This window comes from Zootoca vivipara, chromosome 13, assembly GCF_965207765.1.
Source record: "Zootoca vivipara chromosome 13, rZooViv2.hap1.1, whole genome shotgun sequence".
NCBI classification, from domain to species: Eukaryota; Metazoa; Chordata; class Lepidosauria; order Squamata; family Lacertidae; genus Zootoca; species Zootoca vivipara.
In genome coordinates, this window is record NC_142596.1 from 51,861,217 (window position 1) to 51,888,633 (window position 27,417).

General features: G+C 47.0%; 1 protein-coding gene across 4 annotated transcripts in view; it reads left to right on the top strand.

The window, feature by feature from the left end:
* Positions 1–21,962, top strand: part of SDK1 (sidekick cell adhesion molecule 1) — a 574,710-nt gene extending 552,748 nt beyond the window's left edge. For 2 of the 4 annotated variants that reach the window (XM_035130977.3, XM_035130979.3), the window contains 4 exons: positions 2,648–2,785; positions 7,737–7,908; positions 10,295–10,424; positions 21,321–21,962. In XM_035130977.3, coding sequence (XP_034986868.2) covers positions 2,648–2,785; positions 7,737–7,908; positions 10,295–10,424; positions 21,321–21,593 — 713 coding nt within the window. In that variant the 3' untranslated portion in view covers positions 21,594–21,962. The remainder of the gene's footprint in view (positions 1–2,647; positions 2,786–7,736; positions 7,909–10,294; positions 10,425–21,320) is intronic. The other 2 variants (XM_035130978.3, XM_035130980.3) reach the window with 1 other exon arrangement.
* Positions 21,963–27,417: the final 5,455 nt, after the last annotated feature.

Here is a 27,417-nt window from a genome sequence, read left to right on the forward strand (position 1 = left end):
AGCCAGGGATCTTTTCAAAGTGTAATGGTGACAGCACCTTGCAATTTAGAGAGCAGGGGTCAATATGGCATTAATGCAAAAGCATTAAAACCCAATTTTCTAAAACAGGACAGGGCAGGATACATGGGAGACATGCACCCAGTTTGTGTTTCCCAGAGGAAAGGCAGGATACAGATGTTATAATTAAACTATTCTTACGCCACAGTCACACCACTTTGAACAGTTGCAATTTTCCACCAAAGTATCCCTGGGAACTGTAGTTTGTTAAGTGTGCTGAGAGGTATTAGGCGACCCCTATTCCCCTCACATAGCTAAAGTTCCAGAGTGATTTAATGATTATGTGTTTTTTATGTTGTACATCACCTTGAGCATGGGGTGAGCAAATAAAATTATGTATGTATGTATGTATTAAGAGACCATTAGTCCCCTCACACAGCTGCAGTTCCCAGAGTGTTTGATTGTGAAACCCCTGGGAACCATGGCACTGGGAAGGAGGGGTCTCCAAACAACTCTCAGCACCCTTAAACTATAGCTCCCGGGGGGAGGGGCATGGCTGTCTAAAGTGATACCATTGTGCTTTAAATGTATGTGGCCTTCCTCCCCTGGCCCAACTTCCCTGCCACTGCTCAGCTGCCCAAGGCCAGACCTGGCCAGCTGCTTTGAACGAAAGAACATGGCTCAGGGTTCAAGTAATGCTGGGCCCACAATATGGTGTGGTAAGATCTGGTTGTCTGTGATGCAACTCCTGGAAAAAAGATTAACAGGGGGCAATAGACGGGTTGCATCTGAACAGTAGGACACAGTGGGGAGGTCAAATTTGGCCTCCAAGCTGGAGATGGCCTACCCAAAGGCTTAGAAAAGAATCCAGAAAAAGATATGGAAATATAGATTTGTGGGAAACGCAACTTCCTACAGGCAGCATCAACTGGTGGCCTCCTGCAGATTAAAAAAAGCCTTACTAGACACAGCATTCAGAGATCTCCCTGTGCTTTCTGAAAGTCTCTCTCTGGCTTCGGGGAGGCATTTTTCAGATCACTTCTGCTGCTTCAGCAAAAGTGGAGAAGAAGAAAAACCTTTTTATTTTTTAAATAATAATAAATGTTTTCATGGTTCAAAAGTTTGGTTCCTGAGGGGGGATTCGGATAGTTCTGCAAGCCTCGCAATACTCTCTTTTTCTTTTCTCTTAAAAAAGAAAAGATAAGAAATTTCTCTTGCCATCATTTTTCTCTGCTCCTGGTGTGAGATGCCCAAACACAGTTGAGCAGAAGTAGAATCGAAAGTGGAAACTAAATGCCCCCATCATGGTAGTTACCTTCACTGCCCCTGCTCTGGCCCTGCATAGCTGAACCCCACCTCCCCCCCCCCCCGAAGGAGAGCTGCTCCTATTTCAGAACCCCGCAAGGGCAGGGGGTGGGGCGGGGACAAAGGCTCCAGCCCATTCAAAGGGACGCTTTATTTATTTACTATTTAATGCATCTATACCCCGCATTTCTCCCAAAGTTGGGATTCAAGGTGGCTTCCAACATTTTAAAATATCATCATGAGATACAAAGTAATACAACATATTGGTTAGAAACTGTAGTTGAAATACACCAAAGCACAATTTAGTACCAGTAGTTTGCCCTGAGAGCAGCCCAGTGGCCAGCTTCACCTGCCCCTTAGTTTATAAGGGTGAGGGAGAAGGTGCCAGCCTGACTTCTCTTGAGAGGGAATCGTGAAGTAGCCACAGAAAAGGCTCTCCCTCTCTCGTGTCACCATCAATGGTGCATCTGATGGGACTGAGAGAAGGTGCTCACCTGAGAATCTCAGCACCCGGTCAGGTTCATATAGGGAGATGCAATCTTTCCAGGCGCAAGTCATACTTTGCAAAGTGCTGCAGCTCCTTCCTCTGGGGTGGCTCTGTTGCCTCCCAGGGACAGGTGCAACTCCTTGCAAGTAAACAACATGTTTATATGATCTCCGCTTGAGCGGAACTATTTAACCATCCACTTCCTTGAGGTGCCCTAATGCCTGCTTCAGATCGGCCACAGAGGAGAATATCATTTTCTGTTGGGAGCGCCAGGAATAAAGGACACAGAGCACTACAGGCTCCTGCCACTCAAGCCGAGTGTGATTAATTAAACCCGTTCTCAGTCTTGCCCGTGGTTTGCATTGCCACAGCGGAGCTCAGCCAGTGCTGCTTGGATGCTGCTCTGGTCCTTGTCAGATTCGCAGCAGATAATCTTTCTGAGTGGCAGGAGAAATAGGAAATGTGGCTGTCCGTGCGCTGCCCATTATTCATGCTTGTTGTCGCCCAAAGCAGAACCTAAGAGATGTGTAAAGTGCCTTTGCAACAGAAACTGGAGCACAGGGAGCGGGAACAAGCAATAATAAAAAGTCATGGCTTCAGATCCTGGTTCATTTTCAAGGGAAACTCTGGCTTCTCCAAAATTGGAAACTTTTGCTATCTGCCTTTGATATGCCTGACCTGAGCCATCGTCACCTTTGGAGAAATCTTGACCTGCAAAATCAATAAGGGAAGGAATGGAAATTCTGGGTGGGATGAGTTAAGCTGGGCAAACGATTAAGATTATTTTGTTCCAAGGTTGATTCCTAAACAGGTTGTTTGTCTCTGCCCCCCTCCCCCCGCCGCTCTCCTTGCTTGCAGCTCATACAGAATCTCCTTTCTATGAGGAATGGTGGTTCCTGCTCGTGATGGCTCTCTGCAGCATCATTCTAATCCTGATGGTGGTGTTTGCCCTGATCCTGCATGGTCAGACCAAGAAATACCAGAACTGCAACACAGGTGAGATGGCCTCTCAGTGATTCAGGGCATCCTGCCCTTCTGCCTATGACTTACCTCAAAAGAATACTATGTAGTAGAAACAGAGACTACAATACAGTTGTACCTTGGTTCTCGAACATCTTGGTACTCGTACATTTTGGCTCCCAAACGCTGCAAACCCAAAAGTGAGTGTTCCAGTTTGCAGGCACTTTTTGGAAGCTGAACGTCCGACACGGCTTCCGATTGAGTGCAGGAAGCTCCTGCAATCAATCGGAAGCTGCGCCTTGGTTTTCGAACATTTTCAGAAGTCAAATGTATTCCATTCGAGAACCAAGGTACGCCTGTATAATGAACATAACAACATAATAAATTATTTCTCCCTGTAGAAAGCTGCAGGGAGACAATGCACAGCACCCTCACCCGGATAATGGATACAAATTTGGAATCAGTTTCCCGTGGATAGAAAGCTAGCGCATCAGAGAGAAAGGTTCTCACTCAGCCCTTTGCCATGCTGATTTGCTAGTGCCAGAGAATTTTTAAAACAAGAGAGCTTCAAAAGATGAAATTTTCCCCCACCTGCTGCCTGAAACGGTGTTGTCCATTTTGCTAGCACACGTTATCCTATGTGTAGGAGACCCTTCCTAACCTGGGTGCTTTCCAAAAAGAACCAGGGGCACCAACATTTCAAAATGCATAGAGAAAACAAGGGGAGGGTCTTGCCCTGACAATGGCTAAAACTTAAAGTGATTCTGAACAACGCCGCTGCGATCTCTGCTCTTTCCAAAAATCTCTGCTCTTACTGAAATGTGCTGTCACGTGAGTGCATGTGGAATTTGTCATGTGATAAAATGGTAATGTCTGTTTGCATCACCATATATATGCCTGACCATTCTGGGCATTCAATGGAAGAGTATGTTTGTGCCTGGGTTGTCCTGTCTGCGAGGCTCACTGTTGCCCAGCTGCTGCGGGATTGCATGTCTCTTGGTAACTTTTGTTCCCCATCGTGAATTCCTTACCCTTTGGGCTTTTAAAGCACCCTTTGCAATGCCAGCGAAAGTCACCTCTTCTTGTCTCCCTCCTCCTCTCTGGAAACCTGGCCTCTTGGCCTTTTGCAAGGGGTGCTTAAATATGCATTGCTCAGCCCCTGAATCCTGCATCAGGAACTTCTCAAATCAATTTCCCTCCCGTTTTCCTCCTGAAATGTCCAAGTCTTTCCAGCTGCTGCTCCAGTTGTGTGTGATGCTTCAGTAACCTGCATGGACCTGTGAAATATGCATTAATTTTAAGAGCCAGGGGTTTCCTGGAACATCTAGCATGCAGCTGAAGGAAGTCACTGTGGGCTCTGTGATGCTGCACAGCTAATAAAAGATTTGGGGTAAGGCAATGGGAAGAGGGAGTGTTAGGGACTGGCTAAGGAAAGCCATCTTTTCTTTTCCGGAGACTCAGCAATTCAATGCTCAAAGAAAGGATTTATATATCCCCCACCTTCCCCCAGTATAAATTCACTTCTAACAAGTGTTAGTAAATCAGGTTTTATTCTCCTGGGATTTGAAATGTATGAATGCCATGGCATTTTACTGAGCTAATGCTATTACAGGCTCCTATGCACAGTGCATAGACAAATCTCTCATCTCCTTCCTTGTGCTCTCCATCTGGAGGATGCACATGAAAAGGCAGCTCCGTCCTCCACCTTTCTGCCAAGCCTTAATGCAGCATCGCAGCTGAAGTCTGGGATCAAATAGCTGCCTGTTGTAGCAGAGGAGATTTATGGCTGGCCTAGGGGTGGGGTGGGAGGAGAGCATGCTCATTAAAGGCAGCAAGGCCTTTGAGTTGCAGGGCACACAACGGATGCTCTATATTGGAGAATCGCGTTGCTGGTGTGCTCAGAGATTGCTATATGTGCTCAGAGGGTCATCGGGCTGGGGAGATCTAGGTTCCTATCCCCACGGCTATGGAGGTCACTGGGCCAGTCGCTATCTCTCAACCTAACCTATCTCCCAGGGCAGTTGTGAGGATAAAGGGAGGGCCAGGAATGCCCTTCGAGTTCCCTCCATGAAGCTGAAATGTATCAATAACAAGTACGTAAATAAATGCAAAGCTAACCCGCCTGCCTTAATGCAGGATGCCCAAGCAACAGGTGACCCTAAGTCAAAGGCAAGTCACCCGCCATGTATGATGGTCAGCCCAGGGCTAAATAAACCTCCTGTTTTTGCTGCCTGCCCTGGTCTGCAAAATGAGAATGGAGTGGATGGGTTGTTGAGCCCCTGGAAGGTGGACTATGCTCATCTAGATGGGTTGCCAGTTGTACAGAAATGCCCTTGGTTTGGGCAAGACAAGCACTGAATTCTGTTCTGGATCCTGCATTTTAAAGCCTGAGCAAATTGCACGTTGGGTGTAAGATATGTTGTGTGATACACTGAGTAACCCCCCCCCCCAAGCAACCACCCTTACAGAATGACAACAAAGACCACTTGCTTTTGTCAGGGTGTCAGACTTCCATTTGGTAAATCCAGAATATATTTCCTCATGCTTCTTCTCTATATTCTGGCACTCTTCTTTAAGAGCTAGATTTCTGGAAATGCTATCCTGTCCCTATAGCTCATGATGTGGCCTCTTCTATGAAGATAGTGGAGCAAGGATTCTGTTCTCAGTGAGCGCTCTGTGCAGCACTAGAAGCTGGAATATGTCTAGCTCACAACTCGCAGGGATGCAACTGTGCAAACCAATACACCCTTCCTTGGTGCAAGTAAATTTCTTCGAGCAAACAGGCATAGAGCTGTGCTGTTGTCCTGGGTGAGCTTACCTTTGCCCCACACTTTTTGCTGAATTGGAGCAAATGGCAATCAGACTTGTTCCAATTCAGCAGTTAAACATAGCCTTTCCTGGGGAAAGTGCCAGGACAAATAAAACTAAACAAAAACAAAAACACTTGAGCACAGACCTGGAAAGCCAGGACCTGTGCTTAGAAATGTGGGTGTGGATAAGCCCTTAACCAGGAAAAGAGGCAGAATGAGGTGTAGAATCAAACTAGGTGGTACTGCGGACAGTAGCACTTCAGACCAAAGATGGTGAATACCTTTTAAAATGATCCCTGCAAATAAACAAAACATGAGCACACTAGGGAGAAAAGTTACAGCCCAGCCCATTCCCTCCTGTGTTAGTTTTCTACCTACAGGGAGTTTATGCAAAGGAATATTCAGGAATGCAGCCCTGCATTCTGAGGGGGCGTTAATCCCTTCTGCCACCTCAGGGTGCTGTTAAGTCTTTCCCATCTCCTTCTGTTGCATGCAGGCCAGACCTTGGTGCTACTGAGCTGAGTCAAAGGTGTTTCTCAGTAAACATTGGCAGGAGCAGGCTGCAGAGCTGTAATCCTGAACATACTTCCTCGGGAATAAATACCACTGAAATCAATGGAGCTTTACTTTCAAGATAACTTGAATGAGTTTCGGGGGCTGTGTAACTTGAAAGCCTCTCTTGTGTTCTCAGGGTACACAGGTGAGATGAGCTGTTAAGGCTGAGAGCACTTAATCTGGCTGTTTGCTTTAAATTTTGCTCCAGGCATCTATGCCTGATGGTGAAGCCTGTATGTGATTACAAATCTTGCTTACCATCAGACCCCCAGAACCCCCTTCAGGGGAAATAAAACACTTACAAAAGGAGGAATTGCAAACTACTGGCGTTGTCCTAATAAAATGTGACATTGTAGGTCAGGAATAGCCAACCTTTTTGGACTAGTGAATTTTGGGAGCATTCTGGGGGTCCCGGTCACAAAATGCCTAAATTAGAAAATAATAATGCAAAATTAGAAAGACAACCTTATGTTTGTTGTGAGATGTCAACCATGTCCTGCCAGTCCTGGTTATGGAAATATCACACAGAGAGTGATGCACAGATGTTGCTGTCTAACAACAACAGGGAGCAATCCTCGGTACCAGGGAAAACGTAGCCCCACCTCTCAGATTTCACAGAAATTGCCCAACTGCACTAACTGCCTATCACTTTCCAGACCCAATTCAAAGCGTTGGTTTTGACCTCTAAAGCCGTAAACGGCTCAGGACCGCAATACACCAAGGACCGCCTCTCCTCATATAAATGAGCCCAGACCCTGTGATCATCATTTGAGGCTCTTTTTAGTGTGCCTCCTCTACAAGAGGTCTGGAGAGCATCAACACGAGAACAGGCCTTTTCTGTGGTGGCCCCCCATTTGTGGAATGTTTCCCCCAGGGAAGCTCGCCTGGTGCCTTCTTATCTTTAGGCACCAAGTAAAAGTGTTTCTCTTCACCCAGGACTTTGGCTGTTAAACAATCTATGGGTTTAAGACTATGTTAGTATGTTATGTATTTTTGTGTTTTTATATTGTAAACCACTCTGTGATCCTTGGATGGAGGGTGGTATAGACATTTAATAATTAACCATAATAAGAAAAGGCACCTGTACATTTTGCCCTGTGACTTTCTTTCCAGAAGGGCTAGAGCAGGCATCCCCAGACTTCGGCCCTCCAGATGTTTTGGACTACAATTCCAATCATCCCTGACCACTGGTCCTGTTAGCTAGGGATCATGGGAGTTGTAGGCCAAAACATCTGGAGGGCCGCAGTTTGGGGATGCCTGGGCTAGAGATTTGCTTTTTTAGAAAGAAAGAAAGAAAGAAAGAAAGAAAGAAAGAAAGAAAGAAAGAAAGAAAGAAAGAAAGAAAGAAAGAAAGCTCAAGAGGAGTCTGGGGGCACTTCCCCAGGGAGCCCACTGGAACCTATAACAGGCAGCATTGTGTCCATGGGCACCATATTGGTGACCCCTTTTGTAAAAATTCTTTGTGAAAACATAGATGAAAAATTGCTTCATTGGTAGTACTCCAGTAATCAGGGAGACATAGCAAATTCCTGTGACAAACTGTCTTGTCTTCATAGCAAAGACCTTGTTAAAAGGAAGTATGATTGTCTGAAAATGCCGGTTCTCTCTCTGTCTTCATGCAGAGCCAGGGCAGGAACTTTGCCTGCGCTCATTCTGTCGCCGTTTGTCCCCAGGAAAAAGTATTTCCAATGTGGAAGAATCTGTCACTCTGGATAATGGGGGGTTTACGGCCCTTGAGCTCAACAGCCGGCACCTCAACGTCAAAAACACTTTCTCCAAGAAGAATGGGACGAGGTAAGGCAGCTCTGAGCCCCACGCGGCCTGGACCCATGGCTCTCAGCATCCAGCCAAGCACAGGCGCTCTGGAGAAGGGCTGCAGGCAGGATGAGACCCTTGCCATCAAGGAGTGTGTTTTATATGCTTATTTATTCCAGTTTGAAACCCACGCCAGACTCAGGGCTAGGGGCATATCACTGCATATTTAAAAACGCACGCACAAAATATCCCCTTGAAACAAAACATGAATAGGTAAAAACTTACAAACCCTCCAAGTGTCCCTATTTTCCAGGGACAGTTCCAGATTTACAGAAGCCACCCCGGTTTCTGATTGGATCCTGGAATGTCCCGCTTTTCCTTAGGCTGTCCCTTTTTTCATCGGAGAAGACTTGGAGGATATGGAGTTATGCGACCCCTGAGCCAAGGAGATAAGTCGCTATACAGTACAACCTTTAGAAGAAATCTGAAGGCAGCCCTATATAGAGAAGTTTTTAGTGTTTTATTATCTTTTTATATATGCTGGAAGCCCCCCAGAGTGGCTGGGGCAACCCAGTCAGGTGAATGGGGTATTATTATTATTATTATTATTATTATTATTATTATTATTATATTTAGGATGTTCCTATTTTCATTGAAGAAATGTTGGATGGTATGAACTTACACCTGCCTAATCTTTCATCCCTGCCCACACACTTTGTTTAGCCCCCGCCCCTGCAAAAAAAAAAAAGATACCAGTAAATAAAAAATCAGCCAAAATAGACATAACTCTTCTGAAAGATTCTCCCTGGGCACAGTAAATTCAACAGCTGTGCTGCAGGCATTCCTTTTGCTTGAGCATGGATTGGGGTTGGGGAAGCTAGTACAAAACTCAGTTTCCCCCTTGGCAATGAGAAGCTCAGTGCAGTCTTTGGGAAGCAAGTTTTCCTTAAGATGAAAGAGCACCAGAGAGATCAATGGGGCAATCTATTAGTTACCAGTGTTTTAGGCTGAGCAAGTAGCCAGAAGCCAGCCCAGACTGTGCTGGTCCAAAATCAAATTCTAAAGCAACCCCAAAGCCACATCCAAAATAGTTTTCTTCGCACAGACACACATCCCGCCCCCTCAGCCCAGATAGGCCAGTTTCTGCTCCACCGTGTTGGGTGCAACCTTGATTCCGGGTCCTTGGAGCAGCCCAATGACTGTTGATGTGCCAGTGCCCCTTATTAAGGATTGGGCCATGCTAAGCCTGAAGGAAGGAAGACAGCATGACTCCCCACAGCATGTAGGCCAAGCTATCATAGGCATCAAAGTCTGCTCTGTGAGTCTGTGCTGAATTAACCCAGCCGGTCGACCACGCTGACAATTGCCTAGAAGGACATGGATTGCCATTCTTCCAAATTTGCGATATGGCCATGCAACAGTGCTTGAATACTTTGGTTATATAAGAAACCACACGCATGTGTTACAGGTAGTGCTGGATTTATGTATAAGCTAAACAAGCTATAGCTTAGGGCAGGCACCTCCAAACTTCCGCCCTCCAGATGTTTTGGACTACAATTCCCATCTTCCCTGACCACTGGTCCTGTTAGCTAGGGATCATGGGAGTTGTAGGCCAAAACATCTGGAGGGCCGCAGTTTGGGGATGCCTGGGTTAGGGCCTCACTCTCTTGGGGCCCCCCTCAAAAATCAAAGGAAAAAAAAACCTGGAAGTACATTTCTAAAATATAAGATAAAAAACAAATAAAATAAAACCTACATACTGCAACAGTGTTTTGTATTGTGTATGGACCTGTTACCGTGTTTCTCCAAAAATAAAACACCGTCTTATATTTATTTTGCCTCAAAAAAACAAACACGGTGGCTTATTTTCAGGGGATGTCTTATTTTTTATTTATTAACTATGGTACAGTTTAACCTACAAGGGTAAGAATCACTACGGCTTATTTTCGAGGTATGGCTTATTTTCGGAGAAACACGGTACGTCCATAAATTACCATATAGCATATATTCAACACAAAAAACAGTGACCATTTGTTGTTGACAAAGGACAGCTGAACATATCAAGGGCCCCATGACCTTCAGTAGCTGAGGGCCTCCTCAAACCTAAATCCGGCCCTGGCTTCAGGGTAAGAAGCAATAATACACATGTGCTTCTGTTGACTTGCCTCCTTTACCTGTGTCCTTGAATACTTTTTCAATACATTTTTTCCCAGTTTCTCCCCACATAACTGGTTGTTGTTTTTTAGGTTTGTATTTGAAATTCGCAAAGTACTTTGCTTGTTTGTTTTTTAAATGAGCTGTACAAAATGCCCTCGAGTTTCAGTTACACACATAAAATTAAAATAAAATAAAAAGATTAGAGTACATGTGTTCTGCCTGATAGCTGTGATAGCCCCTAACATTTTTTCCCCTTTGCTGCATCCAGATCTCCTCCTCGTCCAAGCCCTGGCGGACTCCACTATTCCGATGAGGACATCTGCAACAAGTACAACGGAGCAGTGCTGACGGAAAGTGTCGCCCTCAGTGAGAAACCCCTGGATGCTTCAGAATCAGAAGTGAGTTTGTTGCCCTAGGGTTGAGGGTTGGGAGGCAAGTTCATAGAATCATAAAATCGTAGAACTGGAAATGACCCTGTGGGTTTTCCAGTCCAACCCCCTGCAATGCAGGAATCTCAGCTAAAGCATCCATGACAGGTGGCCATCTAACCTCTGTTAGAAACTTCCAGTCAAGGAGAGTCCACTACCTTCTGAGGGAGTGCATTCCACTGTCAAGCAGCTCTTAAGTGTGGTGTAGTGGTTAAGAGCGGTGGACTCCTAATCTGGGGAACCGGGTTCACTTCCCCGCTCCTCCCCATGCAGCTGCTGGGTGACCTTGGGCTAGTCACACTTCTCTGAAGTCTCTCAGCCTCACTCACCTCACAGAGTGTTTGTTGTGGGGGAGGAAGGGAAAGGAGAATGTGAGCCGCTTTGAGACTCCTTCGGGTAGTGATAAAGCGGGATATCAAATCCAAACTCCTCCTCCTCCTCCTCCTCCTCCTCTCTCTTCTTCTTCTTCTTCTTCTTCTTCTTCTTCTTCTTCTTGACATCAGAGAATTATTATTATTATTTACTTACTTACTTACTTACTTACTTACGTACGTACTTACGTACTTACTTACATACTTACTTACTTACTTACTTACTTACTTACTTACTTACTTACTTACTTACTTACTTACTTATACCCCACCCATCTGACTGGGTTGCCACAGCCACTCTGGGTCACTTCCAACAAAATATAAAAACAGAGCAAAAGTCAGAAAGTTATTCCTCATGTTTAGTCAGAATCTCTTTTCCTGTAACTCAATTCATTGGTTTGGGTCCTCCTTCAGGAGCAGGAAAAAACAAGCTTGCTCCATCTTCCATTTGACAGCCCTTTAGATATTTGAAGATGGCTATCCTATCTCTTCTCAGTCAAACACCTATCAGCCAATCACCCATTCACCACCACCCTTCTGAGTAATACCCCTCCCCACCCTCTGACTATACATAAGGGTCTGGTGACTTCTGTTTCAGTGTATCTGAAGAAGTGTGCATGCACATGAAAGCTCATACCAATGACAAACTTACTGGAAGGATTTTTTTTATTTTGTTTCAACTATCTTCTCTCAGTCTCCTTTTTTCCAGGCTAAACATGCCCAATTCCCTCAACTATTCGTCATCAGGCTTGGTTTCCAGACCCTTGATCACCTTGGTCTCCCTCCTCTGCACACCTTCCAGTTTGTCAATATCCTTCTTAAATTATGGCACCCAGAACTGGACACCATATTCCAGGTGTGGTCTGACCAAGGCAGAACACAGCGGAACTATGACTTCCCTTGATCGGAACACTATACTTTTGTTGATGCAGCCTAGAATAGCATTTGCTTTTTTTGCTGCTGAATCACACTGTTGCATAGGAGCCACCTCCTAGGGGCCGAGGGGGCTTAGGCCCCCCCAATAAAATATTTGAGGGGGCTGGACCCCCCTCAAGTTTTATGGGCATTGCCATTCAAAGGGTGTGCATGCACTGTGTTGTGTGATCAATTATAGGAACAGGCTTATCTCTCCCTCCCCCCCAAAAAAATATTTTATTCATTTTGGCACCCGTGCCTCCATAAATTTATCTTGCCCTATTTTAAAGCCATCCAAGTTGGTGGCTGTCACTGCCTCCTGCGGGAGAGAGTTCCATAGTTTAGCTATGTACTGCATGAAGAACTTTCTTTTATCTTTCCTGAATCATTTCATCAGCATCTAGCATGTCTCCACTTACTCACCTTTTCTCTAAACTAAAAAGTCCTGATTGCTGCAACCTTTCCTCTTAGGGGTGCCTCTCCACCCTTTGGGTTGACCTTTTCAGACCCTTTTCCAACTCTACAACATCCCTTATGAGGCGACCAGAACGCCAACATTCAGCTTCGTTGGAGTTCTGTCATTAAGAGAGAGGGAAGAAAACCTCTCCCTAGGCACTTCATCCACACCAAGCATGATGTTATATGCATTTGACCTGGCCCTTCTTTTTCACCTTTTCTCTGCACTAAAAACCCCAGGCTTGAGAGCTTCAGCTCTCCCCCTACTGTCTTGCGGGCGCACTCTGCTAATGTGCCCAAGCAGTTAAGAAGGGAAGAGGGAAGATTCCTGCCACCGGCAAGCACGCCAAGCCCTCCTTTGCCTCCTGGGATCTCTCAGTATTCTGAACAGGCTGAGCCAGGCTACTGTCTGCATGGCAAATGTAACAAGTAGCCTGGCTTGGAGACGTGCAGAAATTATTAACTTTCCTTAAAGTACGAGGCTCATATGTTAAGAAGGCTTTGCATGGGGCTGAGATAACTTGACAAAGGAAATGACTGACTGTTTCCCAAGCACCACATGTCCACAGATCCAAGATAAGTAGCGTCTGTCCTGAGGATGCAAAAAGGCTTGTAGCACTGCTGGACTCCGATGCCATCCAAGGAGGTTGGAGACAGTGGCGGAGGAAGGGGGTGGTCTGCCCCGGGTGCCAGCCTGGGGGGGGTGACATCGGCACGGGCAGGCACCTCCCCCTTGGGACGCTCGCTCGGGTGAGCACTGCCCCATTGGGACAATGCTCGCACATGCAACATGCCACACCCCCATGTGTGACGTGCCATGCCCCCGCTGCCCCGGGTACCAAAGCCCCTTCCTCCGTGACTGGTTGGAGGCAGAGAGAGTGGCTGCAAACCTTGACTCTCTTGGACTCAGGTGACCCATGGGGGCCTGGTTTCAAAGCAGAAGTCCTTGAGAGGCTGAAATGGTGGGGTGGGGTGGGTGTCCCAGGCTCAAGAGTGCATGTCCTCCATCAAATTCTCCCTACAATTTGGTTTGGAAAGTGGCAGAACAGAATGCAGGGGCATTTTGGGAAGATGCTGTGGAAACCTTGGGGAATTACCAGAAGCCTTTTCCTTACATTTATATCTTGAGACCCCACTCCCAGCTCTCTTTCAAGCCTCCCAGATGCTTACCAACATCTGTCCATTCCTAATCTACGACGGGATTGGCTCAGAAGAAACGAAAGAGAGGAAATACTTGTGACAGAAAAAGCTGTCAAACTCATCCCAGGGTTTTGTCACCTCTTGTGGCGTTTATCCAAATGGTACTGGGTTCAAAATGCAGTGCTGTCTTTGTCTGCCCATTATTTGTCTTTTCATTGGACGAAAGATCCCTGCGTTGCAGGGGGTTGGACTAGATGACCCTCGGGGTCGCTTCCAAATCATACGATTCTATTCTTTGCTTATCAGCAGTGATAGAAGGCCAGGCCTAAGACAGTAGGTGAATTTTAGAAGTGGTGTTTGGAAGGGTCGGTTGTGAACTCGGTTGTAAACTGCACCCCTCCTATGTGGACAGGCCGTAGCTCAGTGGCGGAGATCTGCCTTACATGTAGAAGGTCCCAATCCCCAGAATCTCCAAGTAGGGCTGGGAGACCCTGGAAAGTCACTGCTGCCAGTCAGTGTCATCAAAACAGAGCAAGATGGACCTGTGGTCTGATTCAGAATCAGGAAGCTTCCGATGTTCCTCTGCTGAAATCCTGACCAAACTCTAGCTGGGCTAATCAGAAAGAGAAAGCAGAAGGCCCTGAAAGAAGACTAGCTTTCCCCTTTACCAAGAAGAATCCAGGAAGAACTCGGCTCGGGCAATGGAGCAGGGAGGCAGATGACGGCCTGCCTGCCTTCTCTGTTGGTTGCCTACCTTCCTCCTCTCCTTAATTGCCTCTGGCGGCCACTGGCTGCTTTGCGTTGCCCTCTGACCAGCCTGCCAGGAAGGCAGTATCCCTCGTTGTCCCGTCTCCAGCCGTTCCTGGCGATGTACATACATTATCCTGAGATTATACTCCCAGTGGCTCTGCTCCTCTCCCTTTGACAACCTGGAATTAAACCTGCCATTAGCGGAGCGTGCTGGGCATAAATATGAATGTCGCCATGCCGCTTTTTGTTATTCATGTCAGGAGTTCCATGTGCCGGTTCCTGATAGCGCGTAATGACCATCTCCTGCCCCAGGCAACTCCTGCATGGAGGCGCGGCAGACGCAGAGGTCGCCGGAGTCTATCCATTCTCTCGTTACGCTCTTTCCTTGCCCTTGATGTCAAGCATACGGAGCCCAGGGCTTCTTAGCAGAGCCTCGCAGCTGAGGCACAGGCCAGCTTTTGTGGCAGGCAAAATGAGGCCCCCATTTTCCTCCAGAGCTTTGATATCCAATCAGTCTCCACTGGCCCTTTGATGCTTGCTTGTTTCCAGCAGTGTGTACTTGGAGGAAATACTAATGGACATGCAACAGAGGTGACAGGCTCTTTTGATCATCGTGGGAAAATGGCTTTAGCCGTGTGTGTGTGTGTGTGTGTGTGTGTGTGTGTGTGTGTGTGTGGTGCATCAATTTTATCTCATTCTATTATCTTTCTTGGTGCCATTTTAGGGTGGTGGCTGTTGTTTTCCTTCAGCTTTTGTAATCCTAAGGCTTCCGAGGAGACGAACTTTTGCTTATCTGAGGATTTCAACCACTCCCTCTTCACGGGGGAAAGATGTTGCACAGGATGGAGGGGACGAAGCATCTCATTTCTTAGGAGGACTTGGCCAGATGCTCTTCCGTGCGCAGCCAAGCCTATTTAAGCTTGTCAAAGGGCCGTTTCCCTTTGATAAAACTTCCTGTGTACAGGATGCCATCAAATGCCGAGGCAGCCAAGGCCAAAATCATCTCGATACATTTCCCCGTTAAATCTTCATCCCCAGGCTTTAAGATGTTGCAGCTGTGCTCGTGATGGAGAGGCTACCTGCTTTCACAAACGTCCCCATGACTGATGCTGTGGTTGCTGCAGCCTGGCTACGAAGCCCACAAGCTGCTCATACTATAGATTTGAGGCCTGGATCTGAAACACTCCACTGCTCAAATCTACAATACGAGCAGCTCCTGTGCTTGGAGGGCGGGTGTGAGTGGAGGGCGGGGGCTGGATTATGGCATCCCCCAACTCCTGCCACAGGCAATACCACCTGTGTCCTCTTTCCCAGGGGAGCTGGGGCATAGCAAAGACTCCCATTGAAATTGGGAAATTGGACACCCTCCAAAATCCTGTTTATTGAAGAGCAGGTGAACACATTCCAAAACAGACCTGCACTTGGGGGGTGGAGCATTTGCAAGAGAGACCTGGCAAGCCAAGGCAGTTTAACGCTTTGCCCAATTCTCCTCTATAAAAGCCCCCTCCCCCTTAAGCCATTCCCCATTTCGCCAGGCATGGAGACCAGAGAACACTGGGTGGGGTGGGAGGGGGACACCGAGGGTTGCGCTTCACAAGAGAACTGGCAAAAGTGAGGAAGCGCAAGCACCCCCTTGCCTGCCTCTTCTCCCTACAACCCCACCCCATGCCTTCCGCAGCCATGGGGTCGAAAACATATATTTGCTGAAGCAAATGCATGGTTGTGCCCTGAACCCACACTGACATCCTGTGACCCCATTTTAGCAGCATGGCTGTTGAGCTGAAAGTTTTGGACACCCTCCAACATAAATAAAGGTTTTTAATGAGGTCAGGCCACTTGTATAAATAATGTTTCCCCACACACACACTGCTAGAAAAGCCATACAGAGCAAAAAGCTGGGAGACGAGAGAGAGAGAGAGAGAGAGAGAGAGAGAGAGAGAGAGAGAGAGAACTGTTTAACCTAATTACCGAAAGCTGTTTGCCACTCCATTGACATGAGCTTACCCTGTTGCAAATAGGAATGCAGAAAGCTGCCTTATAGTGAGTCAGACCATTGGTCCATCTTGCTCACTGCTGTCCACACTGACTGACAGCTGCTCTCCAGGGTATGATCCAGGAGTCACTTTCCCATCCCTACCTGCAGATGCCGGAGATTCAGCAGATGTCTAGTGTCCAGATCAAGAGAAGCAATAGTACCACTCCCTTGTGTCTAGTTCTAGGTGCCACAATTTAAGAAGGATATTGACAAGCTGGAAGCTTTGCAGATCATCAAGGGTCTGGAAGGGAGTTGGATCTGCTTAGCCTGGATACGAAGAGACCGAGAGGTGATAAAAAGGCCACCTCCATCACTTGGAAGATGCAGCAAGCTTGTTTTCTGTAGGATCCAAACCAAGGGATTAAAATTGAGAGAAAGGAAATTCCAACCAAACATTAGGGAGAACTTCCTGACAGTTAGAACCATTTGATATTCGAACAGACAATGTCAGAAGGTGGTGGACTCTCCTTCGGTGGAGGTTTTTAAGCAGAGGTTGGATGGCCATCTGTTTGGGGTTCTTTAGCTGTGATTCCTGCAGTGCAGGGGGTTGGACTAGATGACCCTTGGTGTCCTTTCCAACTCTACAGTTGTATGATTCTGCAAGCCTGGGACCTTCTGCCCACAGCATGACCACTCTGCCCCCCAAAACAAACACACCTGCAGTTGGCTCCTGGGCCCCTTGAAGACTCGTACAGGTTCCCAGGAGCCACGAGACCCTTTCTTGCTTCTCCTGCGACTAACTAGCAGAGAATTTGTTGCTACTGGAACAGAAAGGATGCAGAGCGAGCCAGTCAGAATAGGGAGGCGGACAAAGGCAGGGCCCACTTAGGACTTGGCAGCCCATTCCTACCCTCCTTGAGACCCCCGACAGAGTTGGGCGTATTTCCACCGCAGTCTTTTGAAAGTTCCTGGATATACGGGGCTGTTCCCCCCGCCGCCAGCTATAAATAAATGCACACAATTCCTTTTCTCCAGCCATTTTCAAAAGAAATTTGACAGCCACAACTGTTTTTAAATTCCATGTAATGCCGGCCTCATGTAATGCCGGCCTTAGACTAAACTAGCCCGCTAGTCCCTAATTTGTCCCCCTAATAGCGTTTGTTTCTTTCATCTCGCCAATAAAAAAAAATACTTTAAATTGTCAGGCATTTTCTCTGTTTTGTTGCTTCCCAGGCATCTGCACACCTTTGCTTGTCAATTTCTAATCTAGCGGTGCACCCATTCAGATTCAAGGCCATTGCCGTTGCCTGGGCAACCGGCCTGCAGATGCGGCAGAGGAGTGGCCAGGAGACGCAGCCCAGGAGACGGCGGCCCTGAAGCATTTCCATTTAGTCAATAGTTTTGAATCATTAAAAATAATATGTCCACTCTAAAACATAATCCTGCTGGAGGAGCAATTTGTGTAATAATGGGGGGTGGGGGGAGGCGGTGGGAGGAACAGACTTCAAGAGTCCCTCTGGGTTAAGAGCACCAGAATTGCCTTTCCCAGAACCCACCGAGTTCCAGATGGCGCGCTGGGCAGTTCTTCGCTGCGGCTGCATTTAAAACGTTCAGACACACCAGGGAAGGCTGGAGACACGTGACCAGGCTGCCATGCAAAGGCCTGGCGCCTGCCACATCGGCGCTTTTGGCTCGCCCCATTGGCTCTTGCACCGACTGCTGCCCATAACCGGCCACCTCCACAGACCTGGGCGCCACCTTCCTCACTCTGCCTTCCTCCGTGTTTTAGAAGAGGATTGATTTACGTTTCCACTCCCAGTATGCCTGGGACCACAGAGGTGGCTGTGACCAAGGGGCCGCTTGCCACAGTGTGTGCAGGTGGACAGGCCACTCAGCTGGTCTCCTGCCATGCCCAGTTCAAAGAAGTCTACTACCTCTTTATTTTCTTCCTTCGGTCCATTTTATGCAGAATATGTTGCCTTTCTCTAAAGCAGTGTTTCCCAACCTTGTGCCTCCAGATGTTTTGGGACTACAACTCCCATCATCCCTAGTTAGCAAGACCAGTGGTCAGGAATGATGGGAGTTGTAGTCCCAAAACATCTGGAGGCACAAGGTTGGGAAACACTGCTCTAAAGCATCCCAGGGTGCATTTTGAAAGGAGGGTGTGCAGACACCATAACGCAGCTCAGCTGTACAGGGTCTGCTTCGCAAGCAGAAGGTCCTCAGCATCTCCAGGTAGCAGGGGAGAGACTCTTGGAGAGCTGCTGCCAGTCAGTGTAGACAATACTGAACTAGATGGACCAAGGGTCTGACTCGGTCTAAGGCAGCTTCCTGTGAGTTTGGGAGGTGGGAGTAGGCTGAAGGCATGAGTCCCTTCCAGTTCCTGAATCCAAGATGGATTCAGTTGCTAGAATGGCCAGACAAGTTTCTTGGTAATGGTCCCCTTAAGTCTGGGTCATCAAGGTAACCAAGGGAGTGGCTCTGTGCCAGAGGACAAATGGATGGGCCCCCTCCTTCAACTGTCTGTTAGTTAGAAGGACAAAAGCCAGAGTCCAGGGGTGTGTAAGCTGGAAGCAGGCTGGGCACCTGGGAGACAGAGCCATGCTTGATCTCTGGTAGAATCCAAGGCTGTAGCCGTGGGGGGAGGAAGACCCTCTTGGAGTGTTAATGCTGTGAGCCCGTTGGTATTAGGCTCAGGTTGTAGATACATGTAAATAAACCGAATATCACAAAGACACCACAGTCTCTGTTGTCCTTCATGCCTAGGAAGCCAAACCCTGGTAAAGCGCCTAGAACCATACAACTCAGAGGGGGAGATGGCATGCAATATTATGTACAGAAGGAAGGGGAGAACGAAATTGGCCCCTCTCGTTTCATTTTCTTTCTGCTTGGCTGGATTCCTTATTACCTTGTAAGCCTCCCAGAGGCCCTTGGTTGTTGGGCAATATATAAATAACATACATAAATAATTCTCCTTGTTTATATGCCTCCTGATAATGGAAGGTTATTTCTGATGGTGCATAGCAGGATGTGATGGTTTTCCTGAGGTCTTTTTGACACATTGGGGGGGGGATGAGTGTTCCCACTTTGTCATTGTCTTTGTATATCAGAAGGTCAACAGAGTAGAGAGAGAAGAGCCTAAAGAGGAGAGAAGGCAAGGGGTTAATGATAGGTAGCTTTTTAGGTGTGATCTTCGCCCTAGGAGCATTAGTCTGTACTTGACAACATAAGGTGGCGTTTGGGACAATCCCCCTCTTCTACTGGTTTTTAATTGTGGAGAGCCCAGAATCTTAAAGGCTGATTTCAAGAAGGAATTTGAGAACGCATTCCCCATGCCGTGGGACAATTCAAAGGCCACAACTGCTCACTTGTGTCAACATCCTTCATTTCTGAAGTTATTTGTAAATCCTCAAGATGAGAAGCCCCCCACAAGTTAAGGCACCTCGAAAAATGACAATGGTCTCCATCTGGTGCATGTGACTGTGTGTCCTTGCAGTTTGCTGGAACGTTCATTGGAATCACTGTTAAGCAAAATCCCCATTTTACACCCACAATGTCATTTTGGCAAATTGCACCTGCCTCGTATTTTTTGAGCAGTTCCACAATTAAGGCTTATGCTCAAATGGGTACTAGATTCATAATCTCTTGACTATACTGATTATTATTATTATTATCATCATTTTGTTAAGTCATGTAAAATATTGTGGAGCTTTTTTCAATAGACTCCATATTTTGGATGGTCAAATACTTTTCTTCATTGCCATTCCTAATTAGTCAGCGTGCCTTTCCTAATGTGCAGTTTGCCTACCTGCTCTCTGCCCATTCTGGATTCCCCCTTACCTTGTTGCATTCAATCCCCCCCCAAGAAAAATTCACATGGATAACATGCAGCTTCTTACCTAAATCCGCTGCCGAAAACCAGGACATGGAATTTCTCATTATACGGGCAGCTGCAAAGTGTGAATTGATTTTATGCATTTCAAACTGTATCCTGCAAGGTTTAGGGTTCTCAAATGCATTTTAAGAAACAGCTAAAATACAGAATGTTGCATTTAAAGATAATAAATGAAATCCTTGGACCTTTAAATTTCTCCCAACAGATAAATAGCAATCGCCCTGAGCCAGGGTCAGAACTGGCCTTGCCATAAATTGAATATGGTTAAGGTGCCCACCTCCTCCCAGTGGGTTTGGGGGCTGTTAATTGGGAAGGGTGGACAGCCAGCAGATCTAAGCCACAGGCCGTAATCCTCTGCACAAGAGAAGCTAAACCCTGATTGAGTTTGTATGGGGGAGGCTTTTCGTTGATTTGAAAGTATGGCATAGTACATTTTTATTTAAATTTTGTTGTACTCAAGTAAAAAAAGAAAGAAAAGAAACACTGTGCATGGGGGAAATGTTCTACATCAGCAACAACAAGGAAGCAGATGAATTTTCTCCAAGAAAGGAAAGGGGCCAGCAGTCATTGCATGGGGCATGATATAATAAATCTAGGCCAGGCAAGCAAATTGGAAGGGCATGGAAGCAAAATGTTGAAGAGAAATAATCTCTTAGGGTCACCTATAATCAGATGGACTATAGCCAGCCGCGGATGAGGTTGCATTGCCTGTCCCGTAACAAGACCGTTTTCCAAAATAATTGCACAAGTGTGCATTCCCATCATATATGGAAATATATCGTTCAATGGACCAGTTGGTGAAAATAGCATCCGTCACTAACTGTCAGGCTTCGGAGAAACAGCTTCCTCCCCTCCCACCACCCCATTGGCTGTGCATCAGCAGAACAAAGCAATTAGAATCCCTTACCAGTTTAAGAGTGTTTAATGATCAGAGCAAAAGAACAACGCAGCCATTCTCTGTATAAAGGTGCTTCCCTCCTACTTCCCCCCCCCCAAGTTATCTTCGTCACTTCCCCCTTCTTGCAACCTGATGTCGCAGCCACTGAGCCTTCTGCTTAGCAACCTTATCAGCTCCCCTTGCCTTTGGAGATAGGCTGGACACTGTCAAGCGAAGGGGAGTCTCTCTCTTCCTGTTCTGCTTCTTCTAGTTGTTCACCACTTGGCTCTGCCCAGCTGTTGTTTTCCGAACTATGCCCTTCTGCAAACCAATTCTCTAAATCTATACTGATCCACTATTCCCAGGCAGCCTCAGGATCCTGATCAGGAACAGGAAGAGAGGGAGGTTCCCACCATTCCTCTTCAGAGCTGCAATCCTCAGTCTGGTCTCTGACACTAACAGACCTTTTCTCTCTTGAAACCTGCAGGCGACGGACTCAGACTACGAGGACGAGTTGCCTAAGCACTCCTTTGTCAACCATTACATGAGCGACCCCACGTACTACAATTCGTGGAAGCGGCAGCCAAAGACCACAAAGCACCCAGCGCCATACCGGTATGAGGAGTGTGTGGCGAGCGAGGCCGAGCCTTACTTCCAGACTGTCATCACAACACAGAGCTCAGGAGGGGTGTACACCCCGACAGGACAGCCTGCACCAGGCTCACGGACTCCAGTGACCGGCTTCTCCTCCTTCGTCTGACACCCGGGGGGGGAGGGAAAGGGGGGGAAAGCAGCCACGCCAACACAGCCGCCAGCTGAGTTTGGGGCAGCCGCCAACCCAACCGGATGACTATATGCGTGGCAGGTGAAGTGAACTGTGGGTTTAAAAAAAAATCTCTTATCAGGGTAGAATGGATGTACATGTGAATGTCTTCTTCTATTTTTTCCCCCCAAGACAATCAACTCTTTAAGACACGGAGCTGACCTAAATGAACTTGCTTTGATTTTTTCCCCCTCCTCCTTCTCCTTAAAGAAACTCCGTCACACACAAATGATGGCAATTTTAACCACTTTGGAATATGATTTAAGGGGATTTTTTAATTGATAATAAACAAAAATGCTTTTGTAACGCTGCTTTTGGAAGCAGCCTGCGATGTGTTCCTCTCTTTCCCCCACTTTCAAGCCAAGGAGATGAATTCTGTTCTTGTGGAAACTTGGTGGCCCCAACGTGATGTAATTTGAAGCCGAAACCATCATGCCTTCCGATCACACTTCCCTTCTGTTATCTGAGTGAATTAGGAGAGTGGGGGGACTTTTAAGAATGGTTTCTCTCTCACACACACAGACACTCTTTGCTGCTTCTGCCTTAGAAGCACCAGCCGAATCACTTAGTCTCAATGTCATGTCTTTCCTGTATGCCTGCGAGGTTCACTCCTGGTGGTTTTGTGATCAGCCTTCTCTCTCGCCTTCGTTTCTATTCTGTTCCAGTTGAGCTTGTTGTGCTCCTAAAGATATTCCCCTCTCCAGGGTTTCTGTCAGGCAAGTCAGCTGACAAGCACCCAAAAAGCGTCAGGTCAGCCTCCCCCCCCCAAAAAAAATCTTGGTGCCATCCAGATGTTTTGGACTACGGTTTCCACCCAGCTGCCTAGGGCAGATGGGAGTTGTGGTCCAACAACATCTGGGCTGCGTTAGATGAAACTGCTGGGGAAAGAAGCCTGACGAGGGGTCTGTTTTGCGCTTATTGTGGGTCTGGTTCCTCCTTTGTTGATTGCATGTGCCAATGTCCTTTGTAAATCTGGGAAAAAAGGAAAAACTGCCAGCAAGAAGAGGGTCCGTGAAATGAATGCAGCATTTGTGAACCGGTGGGGAGAACGCACTAGTTGGACAACACTTCTGTCATTTCTTTAAAAAGCATCTTTCCATATAAAGGAAACCAACCGACCCCTCCCTCAGCTGTTGGGATACTGTTCTGCAGCTTTGTATATAAAAAAACGGGGCGTACATGTTGTTAACACCAGATTTATTTGAATTTTTTTTATAAAATGTATATTTTTAATGATTTTTGTAAAAAAAAAAATACAAAGACACATCAGTCTCTACTGGGTGAGGGTTTCTTTGGTGCCTTTTTTGTAATGATTTAGCAGATTGTGCAAGACAAGCAGCCACGAGTCTCTGAGGAGTGAGGCTCCGGTGGGTTTGGGAACCACAGTGTTACCAATTGCCTCCTGCCCATCCATCCCCTCCCTGCACTGCTGCCTCTGTGGTCTGCAGCTGAGAGAGCCCCTCCCATGCGAAAGGCAGCTTTGTTCTTCCCCTTGTTGCATGCTGCTCCGTCTTTGACCCACACGGGAAGCCGCTGGCTCCTTTATGCCAAGGCACATTATGTTTATTGCTGCATATCTGAAAGGGAGCCTCTGGTGACGACTGCCCTGGAACAGAAAGAGCTGCTTGCACACAAATGGCATCTTTAGAGTTGCTGCTTCCCCGGATCCCTGCCCTGCTCCCCAGAACAAGGGCTTGGCCCTAAAAGCTGGCCTTCATATTTGCCTGTGGACCTCCTCCTCTCGCAGCTTCCAGCCTTGAAGCTCTTGTTGCTCTTTGTTCCCAAGCTAAGGAGGCGGGAAGCTGTTTTGTTGTGCTTGTCCTGCCGGTCTCATGAGTCATTTCCATTTGTGTCCAGCCAGGGCAGGGCAGGTTATGCCAATGCTGCATTTGCACGTCTGGGCTGCGTCCACCTCTGTTTTTTAAATCTCTGGATCAAGCCAAACTTGTATTTAAGTGAAATTGGAGCAGCAGGTGGCTTGTTGCTTTCACCACAGATACGCAGACTGTGAAGTTGCCGCATTGAACCTCCTGAAGGGTCCCTCAGGGCTTCCTCTTTGATCCTGTCCATTGCACTGTAAGAACAAGCAAAGTCACCCTGTGTGCTGATCTTGGGTTTGTTTCCTGCTGAAGCAAAAGGGGGGGGGAAATAATGCACAAAATCAAAATTTCAGGAGCTGAAATGGTACTGCTTACATTTCTAGGTGTCAGAACTTGAGTTTCACCTCACAAGACCTGTGCATGAAGCCTCTTGTATGAATTATGAACCTCAACATTTTATTTTATCTGAATGCGTTGCAGTTGCATGTCTTTGACAGCAAGTCCAATTGTTTAGATCAACTTGAGAGATTCCCAACAACACCAGCTGCTGCTGCTCCTCCTCCTCCAGGCCTTTGAAGCTGAGGTCACTGTTCACATTTCCAGGGAACTTCTCTGTGTCACAGGTAGAAAGTGCTACAGAGAGGGTGCTCCCTTCCTCGTAGCTTCCAGGGTTGTGTTCCTATAATAAAGAGGGCCAGATGGAATGATGTGAAATATGGAAAGAACCAAGAGTGTTGCCATGATTGTTCTCTGCACTTCAACGAGTTCTGGGCACCACAGTTCAAGAAGGATACTGACAAGCTGGAACGTGTCCAGAGGAGGGCAACCAAAATGGAAACGATGCCTTATGAGGAACGGCTTAGGGAGCTGGGTCTGTTTAGCCTGGAGAAGAGAAGGTTAGGGGGTGATATGATAGCCATGTTCAAATATATAAAAGGATGTCATATAGAGGAGGGAGAAAGATTGTTTTCTGCTGCTCCAGAGAAGCGGACACGGAGCAATGGATTCAAACTACAAGAAAGAAGATTCCACCTAAACATTAGGAAGAACTTCCTGACAGTAAGAGCTGTTCGGCAGTGGAATTTGCTACCAAGGAGTGTGGTGGAGTCTCCTTCTTTGGAGGTCTTTAAGCAGAGGCTTGACAGCCATATGTTAAGAATGCTTTGATGGTGTTTCCTGCTTGGCAGGGGGTTGGACTGGATGGCCCTTGTGGTCTCTTCCAACTCTACGATTCTAAGTCTTGCTTTAATGATCATGCTTCCTTCCATTCTGTGTCTTTGGGGCATAACACAAACCTGGACACACCTGACTTTATATATTAATAGAAAGTCTGCATATTTATAGAAATTGGGGGGGGGCAGGATATGTCATGGATCGGGACACGGTGGGGCCACTCACAGGGATGACCCGGTGTGGGGGGAGGAGGGGATGGGATATGCCATGGATAAGGACAGGGTGGGGGGAATCACAGGGATGAGCCACAGCAGCGCATGGCCAGGCCAGCTAGTATATTAATAGAAAGCGTGCATATTAATAGAAATTATGCAGTGCATTTCCCCATGAAATCCAAGGAACTGCAATGGTTTGGTGGTGGTGACTGCCTGATAGAACATTGCAGGGTCCCTTCTACTAAATGGGACCAGTGTGTTGAACTTTTCCTGCAATCTGTAAAAATAAGAATTGCCTTTCATGGATCAGACCAAGGCTCACCTAGTGCACCAACCTGTCTCTTTCATACAGCCAGCCTTATGCCCTGGGAACTCCAAGACAGGTCGTGTCTTGTTCTTTGACCCTTGTCTCCAAAGTTAGAAGTATACTGCAGCTGAGTCTCATTTAGTTAGCAAGGCTAAACAACCGACTGCTTTCATTCTGTCTTCTTCTACTCAGGTGTGAGTGCCATAGTGGAAAGGCCATCAGCAATACTTAAGAGGGAGGGGGCAGCAGACTCAGGGGAGAAAGAACTACAGGGGAAAAAACCCTAAAGGGAATCCTAAAAATAGCCAAGTGAGGACTGAATGTGTTCAGTTGCAGAAGAATGCTGACTGACAGTTCAGAGAGAGAATGGAATGGAGTATTGGGCCGGAGGGCATGGCTGGCTGCAACATACCACACTGCAACATTTTGTAGCAGGTTCCACTTGTCTTCTCGCCTATTATTATTTGTCCGATGTCTCACCTGCCCTTTACTGTGAAGCCCCAGGGCTGGTTACTACAGTGTAAAAAGACAATCTGAGAATCAGTTAAAATAAATTAGGCCTTCTGAGGGATGATTCTTTTCATAGAAGATCTGGAAGGAGTTTGGCTATCAGAACATGGGCGTACCCAGCGAGGGGCAGGGGGGCAGCTGCCCCCCCGAAGCAAATAATAATAATTAAATGGTTATAAAGTGATGAAACGAGGAGGCTAATATTTTTTTCCCTGCAACAAGGCACGCACTCCTCCTCGCTTCTTTCCCCCCACCTGCTCATTCACTCCTTATCTTTAAATCTGATCTTAATCCTTTCAGACTTTAACTGCTAGCCTGTCCTGAGCAGTGAAGTACCCCCCCCCCCCGGCTTTGATTTCTAGCCTCTCTTAGCCTTTCCCTCTTTCGCTCTATTGTCCTTTTTTTGCCTTCCGATCCAATTTCCCCCCACCCGTTCCCTTTCCCATTCCTTCCCTTCTGACTCTCCCCTCCATCTCTTCCCCGACCCTTATCTTTCTCCCATCGCTCTTGGCTAGATTGCGGGCTCCTTTTCCTTTGCTTTTGTCTAAGAGCACCCGGCCCCACCCCCACCCCCCTCCCTGCATTTTATCCTGTTCCATGGAATGAAGAAGGGAGTTTTTGCAGTGATATTTTGGTGAGCAAGTAATCCCCTTGCCCCTGAAAGTTAGGCGGCCCCCCAAACTGAAGTTTTAACCCTGCACCCCAATAAAATGGGTGATGAAACAGGTCATTTCCCCTCTCTAAAAAAAGCCCACTGAACCCCACTAAAATGGGGTAGATGATGGATCATCTCCAGTTTATGGAGTAGATCACAGTCTCCTGGAAGTTGGCCACCCCTGCTCTAAATCATAGCCCGAGTTTCTCCTTGCTACCGGTATTTGCTGTACAGCGTTTGTTCATTGTCATTGTTTTGATTTGCTGGTTTGGGGGCTTGGTGTAAGGAAAAGGGGTGTTTGGTTGGGGGGGGGTGAGCGCCTGAAGGTCCTTGGCTCCCTGGCGGGAGCTGTTACTACATCTAAAAATTGTGTTCTGTTCCCGGGGCAGCAGTTGGCGCAGTTCGCTGCGATCTTAGAATCATAGAATCATAGAGTTGGAAGAGACCACGAGGGCCATCCAGTCCAACTGCCTGCCAAGCAGGAAACACCATCAAAGCAAAGCATTTTTGACATACGCCTGTCAAGCCTCTGCTTAAAGACCTCCAAAGAAGGAGACTCCACCACACTCCTTGGGAGCAAATTCCACTGCCGAACATCTCTTACTGTCAGGAAGTTCTTCCTAATGTTTAGGTGGAATCTTCTTTCTTGTAGGTGGAATGTTTAGGTGGAATCTGTGGCTATTTCTCTGTTCTAGAGGGAGGCGTTTGTATTATTGTTTGTGGTAGCCTAAATTGTTTGCTTTAAGAGTACATCGTAGTGCGTGGTCAGGCGTATTTTGCTCTGCTTATTGTAGGCGGGAATCGCCATAAAACACCCAAAAAAAATAAGCCATAGGCTTATTTTCTTGAGGAAAATAAATATAAGACAGTGTCTTATATTCGGAGAAACACGGTATATATAATTTTCTTAAAATTTTGGTTTCATTCGCCTTTTCCATGCTGAAATGTCACAACCTGAACGACCATGGCTTGCCCCCCCCCCAGTTTTGATCCTGGGTATGCCCCTGTATCAGAAGGTTCTCCCCCCCCCCCTTAATGCACTTAAGGGGATGGTCTTAGACAGCCACCATAGCCCCCGAAA